The sequence below is a fragment of the Urocampus carinirostris genome, chromosome 13 (genome assembly GCF_059441175.1).
Source record: "Urocampus carinirostris isolate Australia breed hairy pipefish chromosome 13, RoL_Ucar_1.0, whole genome shotgun sequence".
Classification (NCBI taxonomy): Eukaryota; Metazoa; Chordata; class Actinopteri; order Syngnathiformes; family Syngnathidae; genus Urocampus; species Urocampus carinirostris.
The window spans coordinates 22,353,144-22,378,711 of record NC_142361.1 but is presented as its reverse complement, the minus strand read 5'-3'; the positions used below and the strand labels follow the sequence as shown (position 1 = coordinate 22,378,711).

The 25,568-nt window shown below is 38.4% G+C and overlaps 1 protein-coding gene across 9 annotated transcripts in view; it reads right to left on the bottom strand.

The window, feature by feature from the left end:
• Positions 1–25,568, bottom strand: part of tacc2 (transforming, acidic coiled-coil containing protein 2) — a 72,092-nt gene that overhangs the window by 18,900 nt on the left and 27,624 nt on the right. For 2 of the 9 annotated variants that reach the window (XM_088352094.1, XM_088352095.1), the window contains exons 1-3: positions 17,877–21,092; positions 16,384–16,668; positions 1,168–1,277 (exon numbers count right to left, since the gene is read on the bottom strand). In XM_088352094.1, the coding sequence (XP_088208220.1) occupies positions 1,168–1,277; positions 16,384–16,668; positions 17,877–21,070 (3,589 nt within the window). In that variant the 5' untranslated portion in view covers positions 21,071–21,092. Of the gene's footprint in view, positions 1–1,167; positions 1,278–16,383; positions 16,669–17,876; positions 21,126–24,942; positions 25,170–25,568 lie in introns of those variants that run through there. The other 7 variants (XM_088352097.1, XM_088352098.1, XM_088352102.1 and 4 more) reach the window with 6 other exon arrangements.

Genomic DNA, 25,568 nt, shown 5'->3' with positions numbered 1-25,568 from the left:
ATAACCTCAACTGAAATGCTCAAGTGAATCTTTGCCTAATTCATATGGAACTATGTTGAGGTAAGTGAAAGATTTTCACTTATAATCTAATATGGCCTATTAACTTACAACCGACCTAATTTATGTCCGTTACGGCTATCCAATTGCAAAGTTTTTCCATTGGATACTCATTTTCTCTAGCGCAGACTCATTTATTAATTCAATATCTGGCACCGCAGCACGTAGCAGCCCGGCAACATGTTTGACTATATTGGCACTCAGCTGGCATAGCAATCTAACACCACATTCAGTAACTAAGCACCGTCTCGGCTGCAGATGGCACTGCTGTAACTAATTCAGGACGATTTTGTATCTTAAAAATGTTTGTGTGGCAAAATCACTCAAGGATTTTTAATATATGCTAGTTTAGGGTGTATTTTATCTAACGCAAAGAAGCTAGTTGACTCAAATATGAATTTGGAGTAGTATTGCCCTAATGGTGTGATTGAATCAAAAACGTCACTATGAATAGTTGTGTAAAACAATTTTTTTTAGAAAAAAAAATCACGTTTTAGCATAATGCTACATGTAATACATAAACTTTATATGTTTTACTTTATATTGTGAAGTTAGCCATATCATGCTTTAAGTCAAGTCAAGTCATTTTTATTTGTATAGCCATTAGAAAAATCATTTCTATTGAAGACACACAAAAACTTATCTAAAAAACAAATAAATAAAGTATGGAAATCAATATTTTATCACTCAACTGTGATGTGAATAAAAAAAATAAAAAAATACGGTTTAAGTTCACTAGGTAGTGCAAGGAAACACCCTTTTTCAGATAGATAGATAGAGATAGATAGATAGATAGATACTTTATTCATCCCCGAAGGGAAATTCACATTTCCAGCAGCATCCCTGAGCTGAGAACAGTACAATAATAAAGCCAAAAGAAAACAATATATACCCAGTGTGACGTGCAAATGCCCACTGTAGCGTGTTATATAGAGTAACTAAATAGTGCTACACAGAATACATATTGCAGTAAGATTCGGTAATATCCAATGTAGGTGGTGTGGTTTAATGTGGGCCTTGACTCTGCCGGGTGGAGTTAAAGAGCCTCATAGCATGAGGAAGAAAAGATCTCTTCGTCTTTTCATATTTATTGATGTGTCTTAAACTCACCTTTGTGAACATCAAGTTCTAGTCTGGTCTGTGCATCACTAGGATCACCGGGAGCCTTCACTGGCGTTGTCGATTCCGGAGTCTCGAATGCACCATCGGAATCGGAGCTCCTGCATCAGAAAAAAAAAACCAAGATAAACATTAATATTAAAAACTGAGACAATGCCTGGACTGCGGAGAAAAAGTGTTGGTGAGGTTGGGCTCAATTTCTTAACCCAATGTGTTTTTAAAAATGCATATTTATATCATAGGCCAATTATTTTTCCTTATCTTTTAGATAAATATTGAGGATTTTTAATGAACATTTTTTAACCTTTAGAAGGCAAGGGCCTCTAACTATCAACCTGTAAGCCACACTTTGCCCCTAGGTGGCAACTTTGAGACCCCTATTGTAAAACATTGCAATCCTGCAAAAAAAAATGACCCAAAACGTTTCCATAAGTCTTTTTACAATAGGAGGGATAATGCACGATGTAACTTTTTTAACACCAAGTCTATACATGACCTAATCCCTTAATACCTTCTTGAAAAACTTTCTTCTTGAAAAACCTTTTTTTGTCTGTTCCTATATCAAGGATTCATTAAACATGGAAATGTTTATGATAATAAACTAATCTAATCCTATCTTCTACTGCAGTAATCCGTTCCATAGCCGATAGTTGAAACCAGTAATGTAAAAACCTTGATTATCTTACACTTATTATACAATTAATCACTGAAACCATAGAACAAACCCTTTTTACAGGCTTATGCATTAATTTAACAAAATTCAAGTACTGTATAACAATTATTTAATTAATGTTTTACAAATAACTACTTCACAATCAAATGTTCAAAAGATAATAAACAGCTAGACTGTTGAGCCGTTCAGAAGGCAGAACAAAAGCAAATAAGTGAAATAGCGAAATTGTGAAAATAAAACTTAGGGATAACGCTAATAAACTAATCTAATTTACTATTACAGTACCTCTGCTTACAAATGTCTCTATATACAAATGTTTCAGGTTAGAAAGTACCTGAACGGGGAAATAATGCCTCCAGTTACAGAGGCATTTCAGGATGCAAAGTGACAAATGCAATGCAGTAAGAAGCGCTGCTATTTGCCACTCCCAGACTTCTACCTGGTAACTCGGTGCGTACGTATAATTCCTGGCATGCTCTTTATGTCTTTATGTCCCCTTTACCGCTCTGTAAACGGTCAACTGTATGTTACCGCTAGCAAGAGCTATAGTTCACAATGGACCCCACAAAAGACACACAGACGTGTTGGCAAAATTCCATGAAGTCTCGGAAATTGTGGAATAGAACTATCTAAGAAAAACTGTTGAACGGTCGGGCTATTGCTCATCATGATGACGTCTGCTTCGCGCATTTCCGACAGATTGGGCAAAAGCAGACGTCATTGGATCACTTTTTCGAGAAAGATGAAGCAAAAAACACTGGTGAGGACCAGTAAACAAAGAGGCCAGTTAAAAGGTACATAAATATTTTAATATTATTTCCTTTATTCTATGTTTTTTACATCATGTGCCTCTTGTTTTTATGTTTATGGTGCGATGATCTAATTTTATCATGTATTTATTTCATGTTCTGAAGCTCTTTTGTGATTTATTTTTTAAAAAAACATCATACTTTTGCGAGGCTTGGAGCGGATTACAGCATTTACATTAAAAAGGCGTCTATACTTAAAATGTTTCAGGTTACAAAGCTACGCCCAGAACAAATTAAATTCGTAAGTAGAGGTACCATTGCATTAGAAAGGATGTGTCTGCTGTTTCCTTTTAACCACCAGCAGAGAGAGCTATTGTTTTATTTTCTAATATCTAATGTTTTATTATCTAAATCCGGGAAGGTGAACACGTTTGACACAAAGAGCCGAAATTTTTAACTGTGAGAGTCAGAGCCACACCACGCACTAACCTGCCACATGACAGATAAACACACACAATTAAAAACATTATTTCCCATAACACACATAACATAACATATAACACTATTTCTGTTTCGTTTTGCATTTTGCCATTTTGATCATGAGGGTAACAGTCTGCACGGTCATGAAACGTTTACTTAATTTCCAGGCATTAGGCGTAACCTACGCATATGATTGGCAGTTATGTGTCCGCAGCAGCATAAAAACAACAAATCTGCCAAATTAATTTCAAAATATTATTTATCTTTTGTTATTAACTCTGATGCATTCAAGTGTGATTTAAGAGGGGGAAAAAACTAAACATGAAACGAGGCAATGAGCCACACTATATAGAAAATATGATGAGGCAAAGAGCCACATTCTGATTGGCCGCGTGTTCGCCACCCCTGATCTAAATGAATGTCCTTGTGAATTCAATGTGTATTCAATTAAACAGCTTTTTCGATCCATGTTTTTTTTCTTCTTGGCTCCATTTTTCAAGGTGAGACATCTTAAAGCAGCAGTTCCCCTCTCGAAAAAATATTCAAAACTTTATTCTAAATGTCTCCCCAGTAAGAACTCACCAAATCATCAAACTAAACTTTATAATGCAAGCAGCAAATATAAATCTTAAGACCATCCATATTCGGAAAAACACTCCCTAGTGCTAAATCATTCATCCCCTGCATTTGAAAACACACCTCCCCCATCTCAGAAGCCCCACCATAACAGAAACGTCTGCACTACAAATAAAGCAGTCCTGCCTTGTCTGTACTCTATTTCTGTCCTACTCAATCTTATGGGAGCCCAGGAGGGACAAAATACAATATATATATAAAAAGAAGACATTGAAATAAAAAGAGAACATTTTGCTTAATGTAAGATAATTTTATTTATTTTTAAAATAGGAGGAAGTTATTATGAAAAATGTACTTAAAAACCTTTAAAAGTTTTAATACTTATTTTAGTATACAAATGTCATGTCCTGCACGGTTTTCATGGCGCCCAGCTGGCCCCGCCCCTTGACACCGGCTGACCTGCATTTCCTGATTACTCCTATGGGTACTTAAACGCGCCTTTTGGAACTGCCCTTTGCCAGATCGTTGTTAACCTTTGTTGAAAACCTGTTCATGCCTGTTTGATACCTGTTTATTCTTGTGGTGCTTGTTGGACTTTCTGAGAGATTCCTGCAAGTTCTGTTTAATCCCGTTAAATGCCTAGTCTGTAGTTTTGCCTGCATTTGAGCCTGCTTTGTTTTGTTTTTGGTCCGTTTGTGTGTTGGACAACTTTTTTTCTCAATTAAAGTGACAGATCGTCTACGCAAATAAGTTCCAACTTCCTGCTTCCCGACCCGCTTTGTGACAACAAATAAACATGACAAGACATATTCAAGTATTGCCTGTTATTATTTTAAACAAAATTAGGATATTAAAAAGTTATAAATGGTTTAAAAAAATACAACTTTTTAAAATCATTTCAAAAGGCTTTTGTTTAAACAAAAACAGTAATACAATAGGTATAAATGAGTAAATAAATTAATACATTTTTAATGTTAATTTAAATATGTTGGCACTGTTATTTAGCAAAAATAAATAAATGAAAATTAATTCACGAATACATAAATACTTATATTTTTTTAAATGAAAAAAAGCGATAATTGATTTATAAAAAGGAAAGGTCGTGTTAATTTACTGCTTTTTGTACTGTTATTTATAAAAAATGATCATAAAATTAAAACAATAATAACATAATACAAAAAATAAAAATAAACAAATACATAAAAAAAAATATTTAAAACAAAATACATTAAAAAGAACATAAAAAGGTTAATTTTAAATGTAAAAATGGAAAAAATTAAAATAAAAAAATCATGTTTATTCATTTTATCTGGGACTCTTTAGCAAATTAGTTAAACATAAAATAAAAGATAAACATATAAAAACAATGAATTAAAACGTTAAAAAAACTGCAAAATACTTATTTCAAAAGTTTGTTTTTTATTTACTGCATTTTAACACTTAGCAAAATATGGTTTAAAGATGTGAAAAAATAACATATATTAATACATAAATAAATAAATAAATATTTAAAACATTGAAAAAATGGCAAAATGTTTTTGATTCATTGCATTTAGGTGCTCATTTATTTCCCTTTTTATAATACAATTAAACATAACAAATAAAATTTATTATTAAACAAATACAAAAATCAGAAAAAAGAAAAAAGGGAAAAAAATATTTTAATACATATGTTTTAATTGCATTTTGGCACTCTCGAGCTTCCATACCATCTGCCCTCCTTAATCCATACATAAATAAATCACGTGAGTCGCATGTGCGCTGATCCTTTTGTTGACATCACAAGAACACAACAAAGACATGCTCCGCATCCCAGAATAGGGAACAAAGACAGGAATATGACAATTTACACTCACATATGTTCCTGGTTAGGACCGAAGCTCCGTCCTTGCTCCATAGACTCGTTCGCTCCCATTTTCGGTTACCTCTGCACCCCCACCCCTACATCCACCTGCCTCCTCCAGTAAAAATGTCCTCCGTGGATGATTAAACACGTATCGCTTTGTTCATGGCGTCCTTCAACCTCACATGATGATTCTTATTCCGAATATAAAAATCCAAAACGATGCAAAAAGCAAATCCAGCTTCCTTCTGGTGCATCTGAGCTGTGATGCTGCACAGCAAAACGCCTCCTCCCTTTGTTTTTCTCTTTGACGCCCCCCACAGCAGCAGACGCGTATGCCTTTAAGGAGACAAGCTGGATTTTTTCTTGTGGGTAGGGGGAGGGATCAGACAATAGACCCACTGCCCCAACACCCCCCCCACACACACAAAAAAAAACACTTCCGACAGCATCCTGTTAGAAAGGAATTTGCATTGATCTACATAGAGGTTCTATTTTTATCCAGAAGAAATTACGCTTCTTTTCCCCCCCTCAATATATTTAGATTTGTTAAAAAAAATTCATAATTCATTTCTGTTCACTTATTTTTACACAATGTTGCTGCTATATGTCATTGCACTATTGTTCTCCCTCGTAATGTCTCGTTTATTGTGATCAATGAGAACCCATGTAACATGTACTCTGGCAGCCCCTATTCGCAGCGCTAGTCAACCGGTGGATAATGGATCGAGGCCACAATGGTATACTTCATTTTAGAAGGGCCAGGAAAGCACACCTCCCAACAAAGGTGCCCTTTCCCGGTCCGCACTCACAGCAATAAGAGATTGAAGGTAATGGATTGTGTCCGGACAGGGGCAATTTATTTTAGGCGGGAAGAATGGGAAAACAGAGACATCATGCATGACACAAATAAAATAGTTCACTGGGTATAATGGATGGCAACCAAAACACTGACATTTTATAAGGCATGCCATAATGGGACACTTTAGTACACTAAACCAAAAAAAGCACTTTGGAAGGCCTTTCTTGCAGCACTGGTAAACCTGGGGATAATGGATCGCAGCAAAAAAAAAGAAGAAGTTAATTTTAGGCGGGCCACAATGGCACAATGCCTAAAAAAAGGGATTTCTGCAGGTTCCCTCTAACAGCAATATGGGATTGGGGATAATGGGCGCACAAGTGCAGTTCATTTTAGGTGGAAATAACAGCAAAAAAAGACCTGCCAGACCCAACAGAAATGCACTCTGGGGGGATCCCCTGCAAAACATTTGAAATTACTAACTACTAAATAATTTGGTGCATAATGTTTTATCATTATTGATAAAATATCATTAAATAAAAAAACAATCTGAGGAGCGGTTTGACAGCCAAAATATTTCAGTGAACCAGGCCAAAAAAGGTTTTCTAAATAGAGCTGTCCTCTTGGGTGCGACAAATACGGGGCTGTGACAACAAGTCACTCGAGCAGGCGTGTCGGCGTCACTTTCACAAGGTTTTATTCTCTTATTTCATTTATGGTCTATAGAGTCAGACTGCCATGAAACATGGCAATGGAAACAATTTCAAGCCTTTTCAAGCACTTCACCCCAAATTCAAGCATTTTCAAGGATTTCAAGCACTCGTACGAACCGTGGTGACTGTACACAATCCTTCATATCTGGACATCTTCCACACAATAGGTCTCGTGGTACAAAAGAAGGGCAGAAAAACACGTTCCACAGACTTTGAAAAGATTGTCGGTGGATCAATAGGCAAAGGGGGCGGAGCCTGTGAAATTTGAGGCTGAATTAGTCGTGCATTCATGGGTGCTCATTGAATATTAACAATTGTGCTTTCAAACGGACCTAAAAGTCAATGTTTTAACAGCCGGGGGGACAAGAGAAAACGTGACCCCGATCGCGTCTGCCCACATGCTAAAGGAAAACGATTGATCGGCACAACCAGTTCCATGTTTAAAGTGTGCGACACAAACATGCCCTGCTTCGATGCACGCTTCATAATCCAGCTCTTTTTTTTGCACTTTGGAAAGGAATTAAATATTAAGCGCTCTTTGCGAGTCCTTCTGAAAGATTTAGAGACTCAAGTGAAGTCGAGTGGCACAAAAAAGGGTTTTTTCACTTGTGATTACGGTAAAAATAGTGAAAAGGTTGGCATTAGCGAAATGAAATTGTCATTACACAAGTATGCCAAGTAAGCCAAAGGAAAGTCTCTTGAATAAAAAAAGCAAAGTTAAAGCTAAGTAACGGAGTCAGTGGAGTGGAAAAGCTCATCAAAAATATACCAGAATAGCAGGAGCTTATATTGGGGTCAAAGCAAAACAGCAGAAATTCAAGTGAAATGTAAATCACTATGACAGCTAGACAATAAAGATGCATTCAATGAACATTGGATATCCTAAAACTGCCCGTAACACTCATTGAACTGGGAAAATAATGCGCTTCTATACAACGGGTGGGTCGGGGGCCAGACCTGGCCCGCCAAGGGTTTTTATCCGGTCCATGAGAATACGCCGAGGGAAGCGCCAGAGAGAAATGACTTGCAGTTTCACATATGTCCACTGGATGCTGCCAAAGCCAAGTACCACTCACAAACAATTTGAGCTGTATTTCTTTCTCTCTCATTCTCTATTTTCATCTTTCTCACACTCTCTCATTCTCTCTCTTTCTACATCTCTTTCCTCTCTTGCTCTTTCTCTTCTTCTCTCCATTTATTCTGTTTCTTACCATCAGTCTTTATTTTGTCTTTCTCGCCCTCTATTTTTTGACTTCACTCTTCCTTTCTCTCCCCTGTCTGACTCTCTATTTCTTCTCCTTTAATCTCCCTCCCTCTATCTCTCGATTCAGTCTTTTTTCCACTTTCTCTCTTTATTTTTCAATTATCTTTCTTTCTCTAGCAATCCTTTTCTTTGCTTGGTCATTCTCTGTCACCTTTTCTTTTTCTGTCACTCTCTATTATTTCTCCCTTTTATCTCTTCCTCTCTGTCTCTCCCTTTTCTCCAGTCCCTCTCCTCCTCTCTATTTTTCTTCTCCCTCTCCGTCTCTCTTTTTATTCTCCCTTTATCTCCCCTTATCTAGTCAAGTCAAGTCATGTTTATTTGTAAAGCCCTTCTTTCTCTTTCTCTGTATTTATTTTCTCTCTCTGTTTCTTTATCTTTTTTTCTCTCTTTCTTCTCCCCTATTCCACCTCTTCATCCATCATCCACTCTGTTTTGCTCTCCCTCTCTCTTTCTTTTTCTCCCTCTCTCTTTTAGTCTACTATTGAAATGAAATGAAATGATCTGCATTTATATAGCGCTTTTCAAGTCAATGACTTCCCAAAGCGCTTTACAATGTGCTCCACATTTCCCAATAGCGGCCTTGCAGCCATGTAAGGCGCTAACCTGCTTATTGGGGGTATTAGGGGTTCAGTGTCTTACCCAAGGACACTTCGACATGTAACACGGACGAGCCGGGATTCGAACTGGGATCCCTTGATCCCAAGACGAGTGCTCTACCTCCTGAGCTACTGCCGCCCCTATTCCGGCCCCGGTGAGAGTTTTTTTCTACCATGTGGCCCCTAACCTCAAATGAGTTTGACACCCCTGTTCCAGACTAAAGTGAGGAAATTAACACTAATATCATCTTAATGCTTAAAAATTGACACGTTATACGTGATGTTTTCTATGCTTTAATTTCAAGGTAAATAAAGATAACATTATTTTGTAGGAGGGGTCAATCCAATCACTATGCAGCAAATATCTTATCCCAAACATGTTGTAAAAGTTATAAATAAGAACAAAGATGTTACCAAAATAATCTGTTAACTGGTGAGGTATGTTTCTTATGTTTCTTTCCGCACTATTGCATGCGGCAATAATCCATCCATCCATTATCTGCACCACCTATCCTCAGTAGGGTTGCGGGGGTCTTAATATAATAATGTTTTAAAATATAAAAATCCTGACCAAAAAGTGTTGTGGGTTTTTGCAGCTTTAAAAAAAATATGAACGTGTTTATGTGTTATCCAGTACTAAAGTAGCACAGCAGTGGAATATAGGAGTAAAACAAACGAAATACACCCATCTAGTGGAGCAGAAAGATACTGCACAGCATATTGACAGTGATTCACAATTTTCTCAGTACAGTCCAGTACCTATTTTGGGATTGGATTGCAATTCGGAAATTCATCAATTTAAATACATACAGAAAAACATAAATTCAAAGATAAATAAATGAGAACATCGATAAAACATTTCTCGATAGAATATCAGAAAATATATCAAATAAATACATAAAATAGGAAAATGAATAAATACAAATATAGAAAAATAAATAAACTAGACATAAATTAAGTTGAAAAATACAGTATGTTAAGAGAAAATCTAACATTTTAAATAAAAAAATACCAGAAAAATGTATCATGAATATGCGAAAATAAAAAAATCATAAATACATAAAAATATATCAAAATAAATAATCAAATACAAAACCATTTAAAAAAATTATTTATTCAGGAAAAAAATAGGAAATATAAAATAAATAAATAAACAAGTAATAAATAGATGAAATTTCTTAACAAATCATAGGACGATTTGCATCATTTGCAGACTTGTGTGCCATGGGAAGTTTCAATTTTCACACATTATTAGTTTTATTATTTTACAAGACAAAGTTTGTGATTTAAAAAAGTGTGACTGAGGGATAATGTTGCTCATTTTAGAAATATATGAATTTACAAAGGAAAAGTAAAAGGTTAAAAATGCAATAAAACTTTATAAAAAAAAAAAACACGGAATTAATAAAAATTTCAAAAAAAATTAAACAAAATCAGTTATCCAAATTATTTCCTGAGCAATGATGGCCACACATAAAGCCAAAAAGTAATTAATGTAAAGTTTATTTACCCTGATTAGATTTACTAATTGTCAATTCCATCAAGCAGGCTAAAGAGACTGGTGTCAAACTGGGAGCACGCATGGGGCAACAAAAGGAGCTTAACCCACAAGCACGCAACACAAAACACATTCCAGGTTCATCTTCTCAAGAGGTTCTAATCCAACAGGCAATGCCGTGGACGCCCGTGCAGCTGTTATCACTTGGCCTTCTGTTTTGCTCTAAAAATATTCTGCAAAGTCTGCATGGTTAAAAACGTGTTGCATCGGCTACCTTTTCTGTAAATTTATTCTCTGAGACATATTTATGAAAGTTACACAATTAGCTTTTATTAGGAGAAGCTCATTCGACAAATTGTCAAGTTTATTAGCGTAGCTCAATGGTTCCCAAACTTTAGGAGGCTGGCGCCGCAGTGCATTCCGAAAGTGTTACCTCTCATCGATAATGCAGTTTTGAGGTTGGGCACTATTAGACATATTTAGCTAGAGTCACAGCATTGGTTATTTCTTTGTGCCTTTCCGAACTTTTTTCGTACGGTCGCAAATGCTACTTTGATGGAGGTTTGTTAACCTCTCAGTCCTTGTGTAGATACACCTTCTTCATCTTTCACTTGTAATCCTTTTTAAATCCTTAGTGGAAATCAACAAACACGAGATAAGGCGACAATTGTCATAGATCGGTTTCACACTGGAGCAGGAAATATGGAACTTGCATGTCTCAACAGAGCAGGAAAAATGAATCATTCATAAAACATAAAAACAGTGCAGAGCAGAAGTAGAAGATACTGTTGAGCAGAAAAGATGAAAACAACATGAGTGTGATTTGCAATCCCGCCTCAGCTGAAACAGAAAAATGAGAAAAACTGCTCTGTGTACGTCCACCAGTAGATAGGGATTTTATAACTGTCAGGGTCCGGCACGACCGGAGAAGCAGATCACATAAAACACAAAATAAGATTTTATGAAAGGATTTCTTTACAGAAAAGGAATCGGTATCGGATAGTGGGGAACAGAACAAGAAAATGTTCAAGGATCTCCAGAATTCAAAGACATCATAGCTACAACAACATAGGCTGCTACGTCATGGAGAAATGTGAACCTGATCTAAATGAACAAAACATGAAGTTAAGAAGATGCAGGATATGCTGCAATTTCAACTATCCACCAATCTATTATCTGCACCACTTATCCTCAGCAGGGTCGCAAGGGTGCTAGAGGCCATCCCAGCTATCTTCGGGCAGTGGGTTAGGGTTAGGAGAAACCAGAGTGCCCGGAGGAAACCCACGCAAGCTCGGGGAGAACATGCAAACTCCACACAGGGGGTTCGATCTCATGACCTCAGTACTGTAACTCACACGCACTAACCACTGCGCCGCCGTGCTCACCTGCAATTCCAACCAAATAAAACATGAAACGTAGACGTTTGCTAGGATTTTCAAGTCAAGTCATGTTTATTTTTATAGCCGTTAATCAAAAGGAGTCTCAAAGGGCTGTACAGAATACAGTCTGTCACAAAATACATACTATCAAGACAGCATCCCCTGATTTAAAACCTACAAGAGAGCAAGGAAAAAGTTAATAACCTCAAAATGAAGAAAAGATGATGTTGCAATAATTAACAATACACAGCTATTGTTAACATGAAATATAGGTCATTCATAAGCTCTAGAATATAAGTGTCTTTTTTTTCTTTATTTTTCTAACATAAGCAATGCTGGACTGATAGAAGATTGTTTTGAGCTGCTTGGAGTGGTGGGTAGACGGGAGCCGCGGTACCAAATGTGCCAGAGGGCATTAGAGACTCCACATAAGCAGAACATACGAAATCAAAAGTATATAGATTCTGTTGGTATTTATTATGGGTGCCATGACACGAAATCGAGCTTAAGACACTCGCGGAGGCCTAAAGTACAACTGTGTAAATTTGGATGGAAATTGGTTCTATACATACACACACACACATATATATATCCATACATATATATATATATATATATATATATATACACGCCAGCTAAGATAGCACAGCTGGCCCTTTTCTACTCCAGCTCAGATTAGCCTCACAACCATTGCAACAAAAGGGAAAACATGTGCACCTTCTCACTGACACACTTTCCACATAGTCCAACTCTTATTGGCGCCTCGAGACTATGGAGCTGTTAGAACATGTTTAGCAATTATGACTCCTGAAAATTGCATTAGGGAAAGAGCATTTCTTGACTTTGTGGGGAGAGGTGGAGCCATACTAATTAGAATTTACAGTCAACCTCCAGGATTAGGATTCAACTTTTTTTTTCGGCTCCTCTTTATGACATTTTCACTCACTATATGACATCGACAGCGAATTATTTCACATGTCTAAAAACAAAAAGGATTAGAACTTTTCCATGTGTGAACATAGGGCGAGTTATGTATCAAAGATACCTAAGATGCTATTGGTCGACTTCATAAAATGCTATCCTGCTATTGGTTTGTATATTTATGGTTTGCAATAATCTATGATGTGTGCAGCCCTTTGAGACTCTTTGTGATCAAGGGCTGTACAAATAAACATGACTTTGACTTTGATATTTTATAGGCTGAACTACCTCTACCAACCCCTTTCCCTTCATTCAGTTCAGAATCTCGTCTGTTCCTCAAAAGATTTATCCTTGCAAAGGAATATCGCTCAATCCGATTGACAAGCAGGACACTTAGTAAGAATAAGGAGGTGATTAAAGTCACAAGGTCTTGTAAGGGCATGAAAATCCATGTAATTGGGAGTTTTAAAATCAATTTAATTTTTAATCCGATGTCGTCGTCTCCCCCCCACCTCTGCATCCACCCACTAACTCCAATATACCAGGTCAAGTCACATCACACCAAAGGTATCAGTAAATAAAGTACCATTACTCTTTTACCCAAAGTTATAAAGTCATACTACACATAAGTGGGACCTCCTGTATACTATATCTTAATGTAATGCTTTTATTTGTGGTTCTGGTGATTCGGAGCTAATTACTATAGGTTTCTATCCCTCGCTATAATATGAGAATTTCAATTCGCAAATCCCACCCTAGAACGCATGTCATTTTCTGGGTCTATTGTTCTAGTGTATATGTATATAATGTTTTACCAATCAAGTTACTCAAGAGTAGTAAAACACAATCCAAACCCTTGTGAATAAAATAGACGGTTATGAGACCGTTCACTTTGCTTACTGCAATCACCATGGCAACCACTGTATTTACAGTCCAAAGTAAGATCATGTATGATACCAATTCCATGCATGTTTTGCACATAAAAACCATGTAGGGATGTTTCCTTACATTCTTTACACAACGAAGTAAAGGAAAGCAAGTTAGTGTATCCTTAACCAAGCACTAATCATATCGGGCAGGTGAATCACGTCGTAAATCTTTTTGCATGGCCCATCTGTTGAGGTCAGAAGAGTGTGATACTTCCCCGTATGTTGAGTCCACCTGTGTCACTTCAACAAGCACGCATACATAGAAAAAAAACTGGATTAACCTTAACTTCACTCACCCCTATTCTCTTCAAGGAGATCGCCTGGCTTTAAAGTTCTCAGAATTGACGGAAAAACTTTGTAAAAGAGTCCTGATGCCCCTTCAGTCATTAGACCGAGTCAGTCATGCGAGCTACTTCTACACAGCACACGCTCAAGTGTTTGTCTTGGGCTTTTGTTCGACCGTCTGGTCCTAGCGAATGACTTCAGAGGGCCCGAGTACAAGAGGGCGGCCGGGGGAGGGGCCACGTGCCTGCCGAGGGCGGGCAAACCACACGGAACCACAAATACACACATACATACACTTTTGCATTTTAATCTTAGTTGAGACATTCCATGTACAAAATGTGTTTCCTAGCTCCTTACATAAGCTTAAACACCAAACTGATCATCTAAACCCAAGCTCAATTCAAGGATAACTCGAACCTGAAACCTAAAACCCTGTTTTACCCTGAAAATGGGTCCATCAACATTAGAACCACGACATTAGTCCCCACAATGATGGTAAAAATCTTGAAAATGGTCCCTAAAAGATCTAGAACAGAAGTGCATACACTGTTTTTTCTGTCCTTGATCAAAAATTCTAACTCATACCTGAAGTCAAAAGTAATATCTAAACACTAAAAAGGGTCTAGCCACATTACTACCATCAAAATGTTCTTATAAAAACTTTTAGTCCTAACAATGATGGTAAAATTCCTGAAAATCGTCCTAAGAAAGTCAAATACTATTAAACACACACACACACACACACACACACACACACACACACACACACACACACACACACACACACACACACACACACACACACACACACACACACACACACACACACACACACACACACACACACACAGTTTTCTATCCCAGTTTAGATATTCTAACTCAAACCAGAACTCTCAAACCATGTTCTACCCTTAAATATTCTCAAAAAGTCGTGTTGTATTAAGACACAAAAATGTCCTAAGAGGGCTTATTGGTCCCGATGTTGATAGTAGAAATCCTTAAATAGGGCCTTTAGAAGCAATGAAATAAGAGTAAATACACACAGGTTTGTTTTCCATCCTTATTGAGACATTCCGTTGACCTAATGCGTATCATCAAAACCAACAAAACTGATGACTTAAACCTACCTCTTAATCGAACTTAAACTAACATGTAACTCAAACTAACCACTTTTTAACCTGAGAAAAAGTTGAAGCATACTATTAGGATCAATAGAAAGTCCCAAGAAGGACTATTAGTCTCCAGAATGATGGTAAAATCCTGATAATGGTGTCTAGAAGTTTTCAAATACGAGTATACACTTTGAGACTGGGAGGTCGCTGGTTCGCGCCTCGGCCGAGTCATACCTAAGACTTATAACATTGGTAAAATGGCGGCGCCCTCTGTTGGCTGCGGCTGCATCGGCTCGCTACAACGGGTCAGGTGTATCGACATTTCGTTCTGTGTACATTGTTACAAAGAATGACAATACAAAGGAAATTATATTATATATATTATATACACACAGACACAAACTGTAATCTATTTAAGCTTTGGGTCAAATAGAAACAAAAATTTATCACAAGTACTTGATTAAAACAGACCATCGAGGGAAAAAGCGAGGACCCTCTAAAATTACAATGACGTAAGTCTTCATTGGAATTAAATTTCACTTAGATATATTAACATCACTAATACATTTCTTTGTGTGTTATTCTTTAGAATTAGAACCAAATCACAACTTCTAGTTTGCTGATCAATTTAAGATCATCTGATAGTAGTAATGCACATTTTATTAAAAGGTCAAACTAAACGAATTACCTGGGCTAAATTTTAGCATTAGCAGCAAACTAAATTGATGAGCAATAAATCTTAATCTGCAACACTAGAGTTGACCCCAGGATTAGGTTCCCCGGCTTTATGATGTTCTCACTCTACAATGCAAAATATGTTTTTTCACCGTACTGAACTGCTGTATTTTTCTCTCTTTGTTCAGATTAGAGTCTCATGTCCATAGTCAAGACTTTGTGATACAATGCTGTATTTATTTGCGATGGGTCCCACGACTTGCAGTGAAGCTAAAGGGTGAAGCAAAAACATGGTAACCATAGTAACCATCGTAACAAAACATTATTATCTTCAAATACAAAATAGGCGCGCTACCCTAGCTAAGTTGCACGTCTAGAACAAATCAACGACCGGGGATAAAAATGAAATTTAAAAATTTAAAGCAAGGACATCTTTTGTGAGCACATCAATCCTCAGAACACATTAGCTATTCATTACCAGTGGTTTCTATACCTGCTATATGGTAATTTCACTTCAGAATGGATTCCAGTTTTAAATGGCTTTCCAATACATAGAAGTGCCTTTTTAGGGGTTGGATTACAATTTAATGTGACTTTACATTCCTTTCTGGAATGTAAAGGCCTTAGAATGAAGTATGATATTTCTTCTTGACATATATTGTTTGTTGAAACAGTCAAAAGAATAGAAAAGAGAACTTGATACAAAGGTACTTACCCACTTTTCTGTTGCACCCTGGCAGGTTTGATGACCGTTTCTGAGCTTTCCTCTGCCGCGTTTTCAGGTTTGACTTGTCCTTGTTCTGCGAGATCTTCTATACACTTCTCTTTTTTTCTAAGAATTTCTTTTCTGTCTGGTGTCTTCTCCTGGACCACTTCTCCCAGAACCTTTTTAGGATGTATCGCAATAACGTTCGGCTCCTCTTCAGGTGTCGGAGGAATAGCTCCTGGCTCACCGGTAGTGAAAAGCTCTGGTTCAGGAGTCTCCAATGATGGGAGAGGTCTGAGAAAACCAAATGAGGAAAAGGTTTTTTCGGTTTCCGATTTTATTGACACTTTTAACAGCAATTAAACACATTCACAATTTCACCATATCATATTCTAACAAGGTTTCTGGAGGTAAAGTGAAAGTGTGACATTCTACCTTTCCTCTTTATTTCCGCCAAAGCTTGAGCAAGATAATGGTTGATGACAATTGTATTTAAGTGCAAAAGTTTTTCATCATGTCTTTAATGAATTGTGCGTGAAAGAAGATGAAAAGGCCTCATTCTAGTCACAGAGCGATGTCGCAGCTGATGTCATCCTTTGAGTATAAAGGGTTGCATTACATTCTCTAGGCTCAAACATCTGACCTCTGATCCAGTCCAGACAAAGTGCAGCTATGTACTTACCTCATGCATATTCATTGCTGCACTATTTCCTTCAAAAGTATTGAACGGAGTTTTAAAAAATATAGACCTGTCAAAGTGCAGCCACAGAGAATTGAATAACAGATTTAATGGACTGAATGTTTTTAAAGACATGGTTCGTTGGGTGTGATTAAGATTGTGTGGGCTTCATTGGTGAAAACGTTGCAAGAATTCCAATCAGAAAAAAAATAAATATATAAATACAGTATATATATATATATATATATATATATATATATATATATATATATATATATATATATATATATATATATATATATATATATATATATATAAATATATAAATTGAATCAACCCCCCCAAAAAAAGATTTTTTAATGCAAAAATGTTTTATGACAACAAGACAAGCTTAGTTGATAAACTTTGCAAAGCTTCATCAACACACACATCCCAGAAAATCATGGGCTGCTCTCGGCCCAGTCTTGAGGACATTGCCGACATTATTGGAGAAGTTCCAAGAAACCCAATCGGGATAAGAAATACATCATAAAAATTAGATCTGAAAGCAGTTCAACTGTGGAATTACAGTATGTATAGATGGATGGATAGAACTTTATTTTTTTCATTTTGTGATTAATTTTATAGGAAACCAGAAAAAAGTTGTAGAATTCTTTATAGTATGGATCAAAAAAAGGGTTATTTTTATAGCTGAGCTTTTCTTTTGGAAAACCAGATATGGGCCGACATTAAAAAAACTGGTAATATCATTCCACTTTTCTCCCTCAATACAATACCAACTTATGAACCCCTCTCCAAACACCCTCATGCTCTTTTTGTTTACCTTAGTTGTTCTTTGCTTCTTTGTTCAGTCTGAGCATAGGAGGCCGATTCTTTGAGAGCTGTTATCCAGTTTAAATCTGGTTCTTGTGTGGTGAGCACAGCAGAACAGTCTTGGGACACCCTTAAGTCTCCAGACATGAGTTCGAAATCCGAGTCGGGAGTTACCACTTTATCGGTCGGTGGAGTTGGCAGGGAAATGCCATCTGGAGGTATTTCCATTTGGGAGAGAAGTGCCTGGTAGCCCATATTGTCATCATCTAGGCTTTTTGATGAAACAATGGTTGTATCTGAAGCAGGATTGCTGAAAAGACTGACGTTGGTATCAAACTGGCAAGCTTGGTTTGAAATAGCAGAGGATAAGCGGCCTACCGCTGCTTCTGTGGGTCCCTTTTCCCTAATTGCTTCAACGTCAAATACTACAGTTTCCTTAGCTTGCAAATTTGATTTTTCTTCATGTGAAGCTGCATTGTTTCCCGCTGCCGTCTTCTCTTCATGAGGTGCTTTTATGGGAGTTTGTGTTAATGAAGAATTTTGCCTGGCTGAATTTTTATTGGGCTGGAGAGACTCACATATTGTATCCGGGGTTCTACGACTTTCACTTTTGCTCATTTTGCTTTTCACAGCCTGAGCACCACTGTTATAATTTTCACCAGTGCTGAATAGTTTTCCCGGTGACACAGCATTGTTGTTTTCACTCAGAGAAACATCTGAATCACACTCAAGGCCAAGTATAGTTTCCTTTTCCAAAACAGAATCAGACAAACACAATCCAGAAAGGTTACCATCAGCCAAAAAATGAGAAACAGTATCACTTTTAGAGGTCACAATGTTTTTTTGTAGCTCCCCAAATGAATTTAATTGGTTGGCTTCTGTCTGATTTTGACTATCCAAAACGTGAGGTGTTAAATCTGTACTTGAGACTTCCTCTACCAGGTCACATTTACCAACTTCATCATCTTCGTCATCCATTTTTGTTTGTTCTGAAACTTTATGTGCAGTGGAGTTTTCTCTTTCGTCTAAATCACAGGCTATTTTTGGAGTTATTTGTGAAATCTTTCCTTCTACGTTCTTGACATCTACCACTTGTTTTGTGATATGGTTGTCTTTTTTAACTAAGTTCTGATCTTCTGATTTTTCAAAAGATAGACTGTCTCCTCCTTCTTCACCAGAAACCCCAGAAAACCCTTCTTGGATCAGTTCACATTGTAGGCTAGTCCTTCCTTCTTCAAATTCCTCTTTTAAACCAGTTTGCAATGCATCGGTGCTATGATTAGACACCAAATCTTGCTGATGTTGTTTTAGTTGGTTCAAGGAATTTTTCAGTTCAGGATTTGGACTTAAACCTGTTGATTTATCCCCGCCTTTGTCCAAAACATCCAATTCTCTTTGCATTTTTGCTTCTATATTTGGGATGTCATATTGATGCAACTGTCCCAGGTCTCCTGTTTCCAATCTAGCGTCTTTATCTGTCTTCTCGTTGGGATGTGTCATCACATTTCCCTTGCCACTATGTACTGTTTCCTTTTGATTATCGAGCTTGGTTTTGTCATCAAGTAGCACAGAACTCTTCTCTTCCAGGTTCTCGTTCTCCGTGACATCACATGGCCGAGAGCGATCACACGTCCCACTGGGGTTATTTGAGCTGAGTAGGGAGATGTCATTTATGAGGTCGGGTGTTGCTTGAGTCGTTGAATTTTTTGAGTCATTGTTTAGCAGTTCGCACGCTTTTTGTTGGTTTGCCTCTTGTGTTGCATTTTTCGAGTCATCGTTTAGCTGTTCGCACGCTTTGGCTTGGTTTGCCTCTTGCGATGTTGTCAATTTGTTATGTGAAAGGGAGATTATACACTCTGTATCGTTTCTAGCCTCTTGTTTTGAATATGGTTGTTCTTTTTCATGATCCTTACTAACTACTAAATACTTGGTACTATCACATCCACCTTTGTCAATTCCAAATACTCCATTAACTGTGTCTAAGTCACTTGACAAAAGGCCTCCAGGGTGCAGGTTTGAGGTAGAATGGCGAGCACAATCTTTACCAACAGAAAATGACTGCTCACTGCTTATCGCCTCTGAAATTATGGATCCAGTGGTACTCACCGACTTTGAGTCCTTCCTGAATTCAATCGGCTGTGTGCTAACTAGTGCGTGAGATGGTGGTTGATCAAACTCAGTGGGAGGTTGAAAGCTAACTTCAACAGAGAGTGGTCCTTTAGGAGAATCCGTCAAGACATCTTTAATTGGTGTATAGGTACTATTGATGCCAGAGTTTTCTCTTTCTACAATCAGACTTTTTGTCTTATCAGGATCGCTGTGTTCCAGAGCTTTCTTTGATTCTTTAGTTCCTTCATTATTGGTGAGTTCTAAGGGCTCTTCGGCAATCTTTGCTGGTACTTCAGCAGCGCATGAGGGAATTATGGCTTTTTCTAGCCCACCCCTGTGTTCTGTACTACCAAGAGTAATCTCAGGTAACATTTTGGGCTCTTTACCTGATGGATCACTGTTTGGAGTTTGTAGTGTATTTAAAAGAACGTCATTAAATCTGAGTTCTCTGTGTTTGTCTGAGTCAGGATAACCATCAGGGGACCCAGGCAAAACATTGCTAATTGGTATAGAGGTAGTATTGATTACAGAACTTGGACTTTCTCTTTCTTCAAGCACACTTTTTTCCTCTGGGAATTTAGTTCGCACTGGTTCTTTGAGATCAAGAGGGCGCAAATCTGCAACATTCATTTCTGTTACAACTTCTTGCTGCTTTGTTAACGTAAGATCTGTTTTTTCAGTGGTTGATTCCTTTCTTACAATTTGTTTTGTCTGATCAGGATCCCTTTGTCCTAAAGGCTTTTTTTCCCCTTCATTCTTGGTGAGTTCTAAAGGCTCTTTGGCGCTTATCGCTGGTTCTGCAGTAGCAGCCCTTTGTTCTGTAGTACCAAGATTAAGGCCAGTTAACTTTTTGGGGTCTTCACCTAATGGATTGTCTTCCGCTTTCTTGGCTGTCTGTTGTGTATCCAAAAGAATGCAATTCCCTGGCATTGGTGTGGCATTCTCTTTGGTAACAGATACATCACTGCTGCTTTCTGGTTTCTTAACGCTGAGGAAATCTGTATAAATGTAGCTGGCCTCAACAACAGGATGGTACAAACTCTCATGTACAGTCAATGGAGGCAGTGACGCAAAGCCCAAAGTCGGTAATGACATATTTCCTGCCTCTACAGTGTCACTACAGTCTTCTTTTACGCTATCGGCAAAGTGAACTCTGTGGCCGCCTTCAATTTTCTGGCATGTAGACTTACCCTCACAACTTGTCGAGTTCTGAGGAGGTTCTTGAGACTTGAGTTGTCCCTCAGCCGCCGTAAATTTGGGTGTGTTTCTTTTAAGCTGAACCTGTTGCTTGTTGCTGGAAGAAATAAGCGAGGTCTCCGAGCTGGCTGACGCTTCACAAGTGGGTCCTGAAAAGGGAGGTTCCTCAGGGATCAACTTGGCTCCACTATCCTTCTTGCTTTGTTCGCCGTGAATTGGCAAAGGTGAAAATGCAGCGATGAGCTCCTCCCTACCGCATGGGCTGTCTGTGATGGTAATGATCGTCTCAGCGCCGCTCTGTGACCTCACACATGACTCTGCAACATCATTGGGTAGACGCAGCTTTTTTTCAGCTTCCATCAAGCCTCTAGCAACCCCCTCTGGAAGGCTGAATAAACTGCATCCACCTTCTCCATCCTCTAGTCCTGCGGGGCTACTATCAACCAGATGATCAGCCCAAGCAACCATCCCAGGGGAAAAATTATTTAAATTGCTTTCAAACCCGAGTGGATCCTTTTCTGCTGGGGATATTGCCATCCCTTTGCTGGTCCTCTCTCTCGGTCTTTCTGAGCACCTCTCAGTAGAAGTATGTGGCATTTTCTTCTCACTAACAGGTATCTCGTTTGGGAAACTAAGCCAACAACCGACAGATGAGAGTTGGACGCTACTATCTAGGATTGTCTTCCCGTCTTCATTACCCTCCTGGCGTCTTTCTGCTTCTCCTTGCCCGATTCGTGCAATAGCTTGAGTAGCTACTCCCTCCCATGAATCACAGCTCACACTTTCTCCCTCTCTTTTTATCACTTCTCGCACCGTGGGTGTTGTTAGTGGCAACGGTGCAGCCTCCACAAAAGCCTCTTCAATGGCCCTCTTCGTACTACTTTCTCCCACACGAGTTGGGATACAACACGGGCTTTCCAGTTTACTTGTCGTTCCTTTTCCAGCAATATCTGAATCTGATTGATTAACCGAAGCACTATTGAGATTGTCAGCTGTGGTTTGGACGAGTGTCGTATTTTCGTTGGTTGTGTGCCTTGTCGTCTGAAGGATATCGTCTGAGTTTTTATTTTCGTCACACTGATCAGCCTTTGAAATTTTGTTATCTAGATTAGCACGTGAAGAAACGGGATTCGAAGCAGAACGGGCAATAAAATGAGCCTGCTGGCTATGAGGAGATGATTGGGAGGGGCTTGGCGTTCCCTTACTACAAAAGCCATCATTAGACTGTGCTCCAGACATCATCATCTCCATGCATGACATTGAAGAAATGGCTTGTTTTGAATGACAGTCATTCCCTGTATTTAGAATTGAGACAGCCTGTAATTGCTTTTTAGCCCGTTCCACCATCATTTCCTCCGCTTCAGTCTCTTTGTTTATCTCTGCCATTTTCTTCTTCTTGTGTTTTTTGTCTTTCTTTTTATTCCTCTTCTCAATCAAAGGCTCACACAGGTTAGCTGGAGTCATTTGTGCATTGTTTTTACTTTTTGAGCCTGCCTGCTTGTTCTGTGATTCATCCAATTCATCAGTATTTTCTGAAGGAATTTTGGAAATCGAAAATTCTTGAACAGAATACGAATCAGAGACAGATGGATTTAAAGCACTTGTAGGAATCTGAGTTCCATTTAAGTCTTTGTTTGGATTATTGTCATTCTCTATATTGGCATCTTGGAACATTTTAGTAAAAGTCACTGTTGACTCAGGATCTGTTTGATTCTCCCCATCCTCTTGTGCAGTTTTCTCTGGCTCTGGGTTTTCTTTTCCAAGTATGTAGTCCTTGAAACTAAACACAACTGGATCCATCTGGCTAGATTCCGTCTCACTGTTTCCATTTGTACTTTTGTTTATGCAGTTATCATGTCCAAACTGGTCTGCACCTTGAGGAGCTAGTATTGAGTCATCATAGATTTCAACCGTGCCATCTCCAGTTTTTCTTTCCTTTTCATAGACTATTTCATGCTTAGTGGCAATGGGCTCTTTGAGATCTAAACCGCTCAGTGAGGCCATTTGTTCCTCGCATTCCTGGAAGGCCGTCAGAAGCTCCTGGTCGAGGAGCGCATTTGGAGGAGGCGCCAAGTGTTGGCCAGCTGGGTTAGGTGTGGCAATGGGTGAGGGGAAGACATCTGCGTGGAATGGGTCAGTGACGAAGGGCCTGAGACGAGGGTAGTGGGACATAGTTAAAAGTTTTGACCTCCAGCTGCTAACTCCATGATGCCACACGATACTACTTGTGGTTGCCAAGGCTCATGCACAAAGCATATGCACACATGATGCAACGTTAGCCTCTAATATAGCAGTTGTTTCAAAGCAGCTTGTTACAAGCTAAAACTCCCCAGAACGTTTCATATTATGTATAGTAGACCCCTGGGATTGGGCGACCCTGTCTTATGACAATTTCACTTTACAGTGAGGAATAAAATGTTTTTTCTACCCCTCTTTACAGTGGTTTCACCACAATACAAAGTCACCATAAATTTATTTTGGGTGCCTAAAACATGTAAAATTCAAACCTTGCCGTGTTAATGCGTATGTATAGTTACGTCTTTAAGATGCCAGTCTTCTATTGGTCAACGTCAAGAAATGCTGGTTGGCTATTGGTTTGCGTTAAGACATTATAAACGTCTTGATATGCTATTGGCTGAACTCCTTCCTACAATGCCTCTCTCTCATTCAGTTGGACTATGCGTAAACACTATCTGAGTTGGCGATACATACTGTATTTTTTTAGTCTTTCAGTGATGCTAAAAAGAAACAAAGCTTAACATTATCAAGAAAAACGATTCACTACCATTGCTAAATTACACAGCCATTACCAATCGATGATGCGGACAATTATAAAAAATAGGGAGGTGGTTAAAGCAAGGAAATTCAAAGGGGCGGGCCAATCCTCATAAGGGAAAGTTTCAAAATAAGTTTCATTATTAATCTGCCGTCTAAACCCACCTCTGCATCCATCCGTTTCTCCAATGTACCAGCTACGTCAAAGATAGATAAAAATGCATTTTTCCTTTGCTTATTGTCATTAAGTCCTACAGATGTATAATACACACAAGTAGTAATTCCTGTATACTAATTTGTTATTTTAATGTTTCTATCTGCGGTACCGTGGATATGGAACACATTAATTACGATAGGTTTCTACCCCACTATACGGCAATTTCCCTTTGCGATTTCTACCTCACTTGGAATCATGTTGCATCCCGGGGTCTACTGTACATGACCTGTTAATCATAAGATGAGAACGGCACACCAATTAATCAGTTAGCCAAGCACTGGCTAAGGACAAAAACACCTTGCTTAATAAAGCAACAGTTTCACCACAGCTAAGCTCTATTTCGCCATATCACACAATCCTCACGGATCACCCCAACTTCTTTGATATGACAGCGATCCGTCGTCTAGTCAAGGAAAAACCACCAGGGTAGCCTTGCTTTGTTACGGCGAAGTTAGACACAATACCCAACAACTCTCTTTGTTATTAGTTCAACCGAGCATTCAAGCAAGTCATTTCTCAATCCGACACAAACTATACTGTGTTGGCTGTATAATATCACACCATGCGGTCTGATTGTATTACTTATCCAGTACCTGCTATCTAAAACTACCGGAGGATGCCTGACATCCATGTGATGCTGTGAGCTAGCCACCAGGGGGTTCCACTGCTCACATTCCTTTTCTCCTGAGTTAGTATTAAGTCTGTCAACACAACCCAGACATAACAGAATGTCTTGGGAAACCTTCCTCCAGACAACATGTTTTATATTTCCACTCACCCTAACGAGGACTCCCAAATGTTAAGGTCACTGCTGAAGTCGAGACTGGGCAGCAGGTCGTGAGGAAACTCCAGTTCCTCTTTGTCCTCAGTGGTGTCTTCAGTACTTCTGTTGTCTTCCACACTGGTAATGACAGGGACATCGAGGAGCAGTGGCTGGGACGATAAACTGTCCTGGTCAGTGGACTTCTCCCTCAAAAGAACACCAGCGTCTTTCGGGGCTTCAGGCTGTAGAAGGGAAAAATATATCATTAATTGAAAGATACAAGTGTATTAAACTTTAACTATGTGGTATTTCTTGGGATTCTGATTGTTCACCAATTCATTTTTCCATTCTTGCCTAGTCGGGGAAAAACTAAACAAGTTGCATGTTCTGCGCCTGTATCGCGGTGTTATTACGTGAAATTAGCGTGTTACACGTGTGACGGTCAAACGCCTTTCTCCGCGTATATACAGCGCGATTTGCCGAGCACACGTCAGTTGTGCTCGAGACGTCAAGGGGTGGACATGGATCCCCGTCACCGTAGTGAGGACCTCGTCTTAATCCATTTTTATTTCTTGACATTTCTTTTCATTTCATAACAAGATAATAAAATCAAAATGAAAAACTATTACAATAATAACATA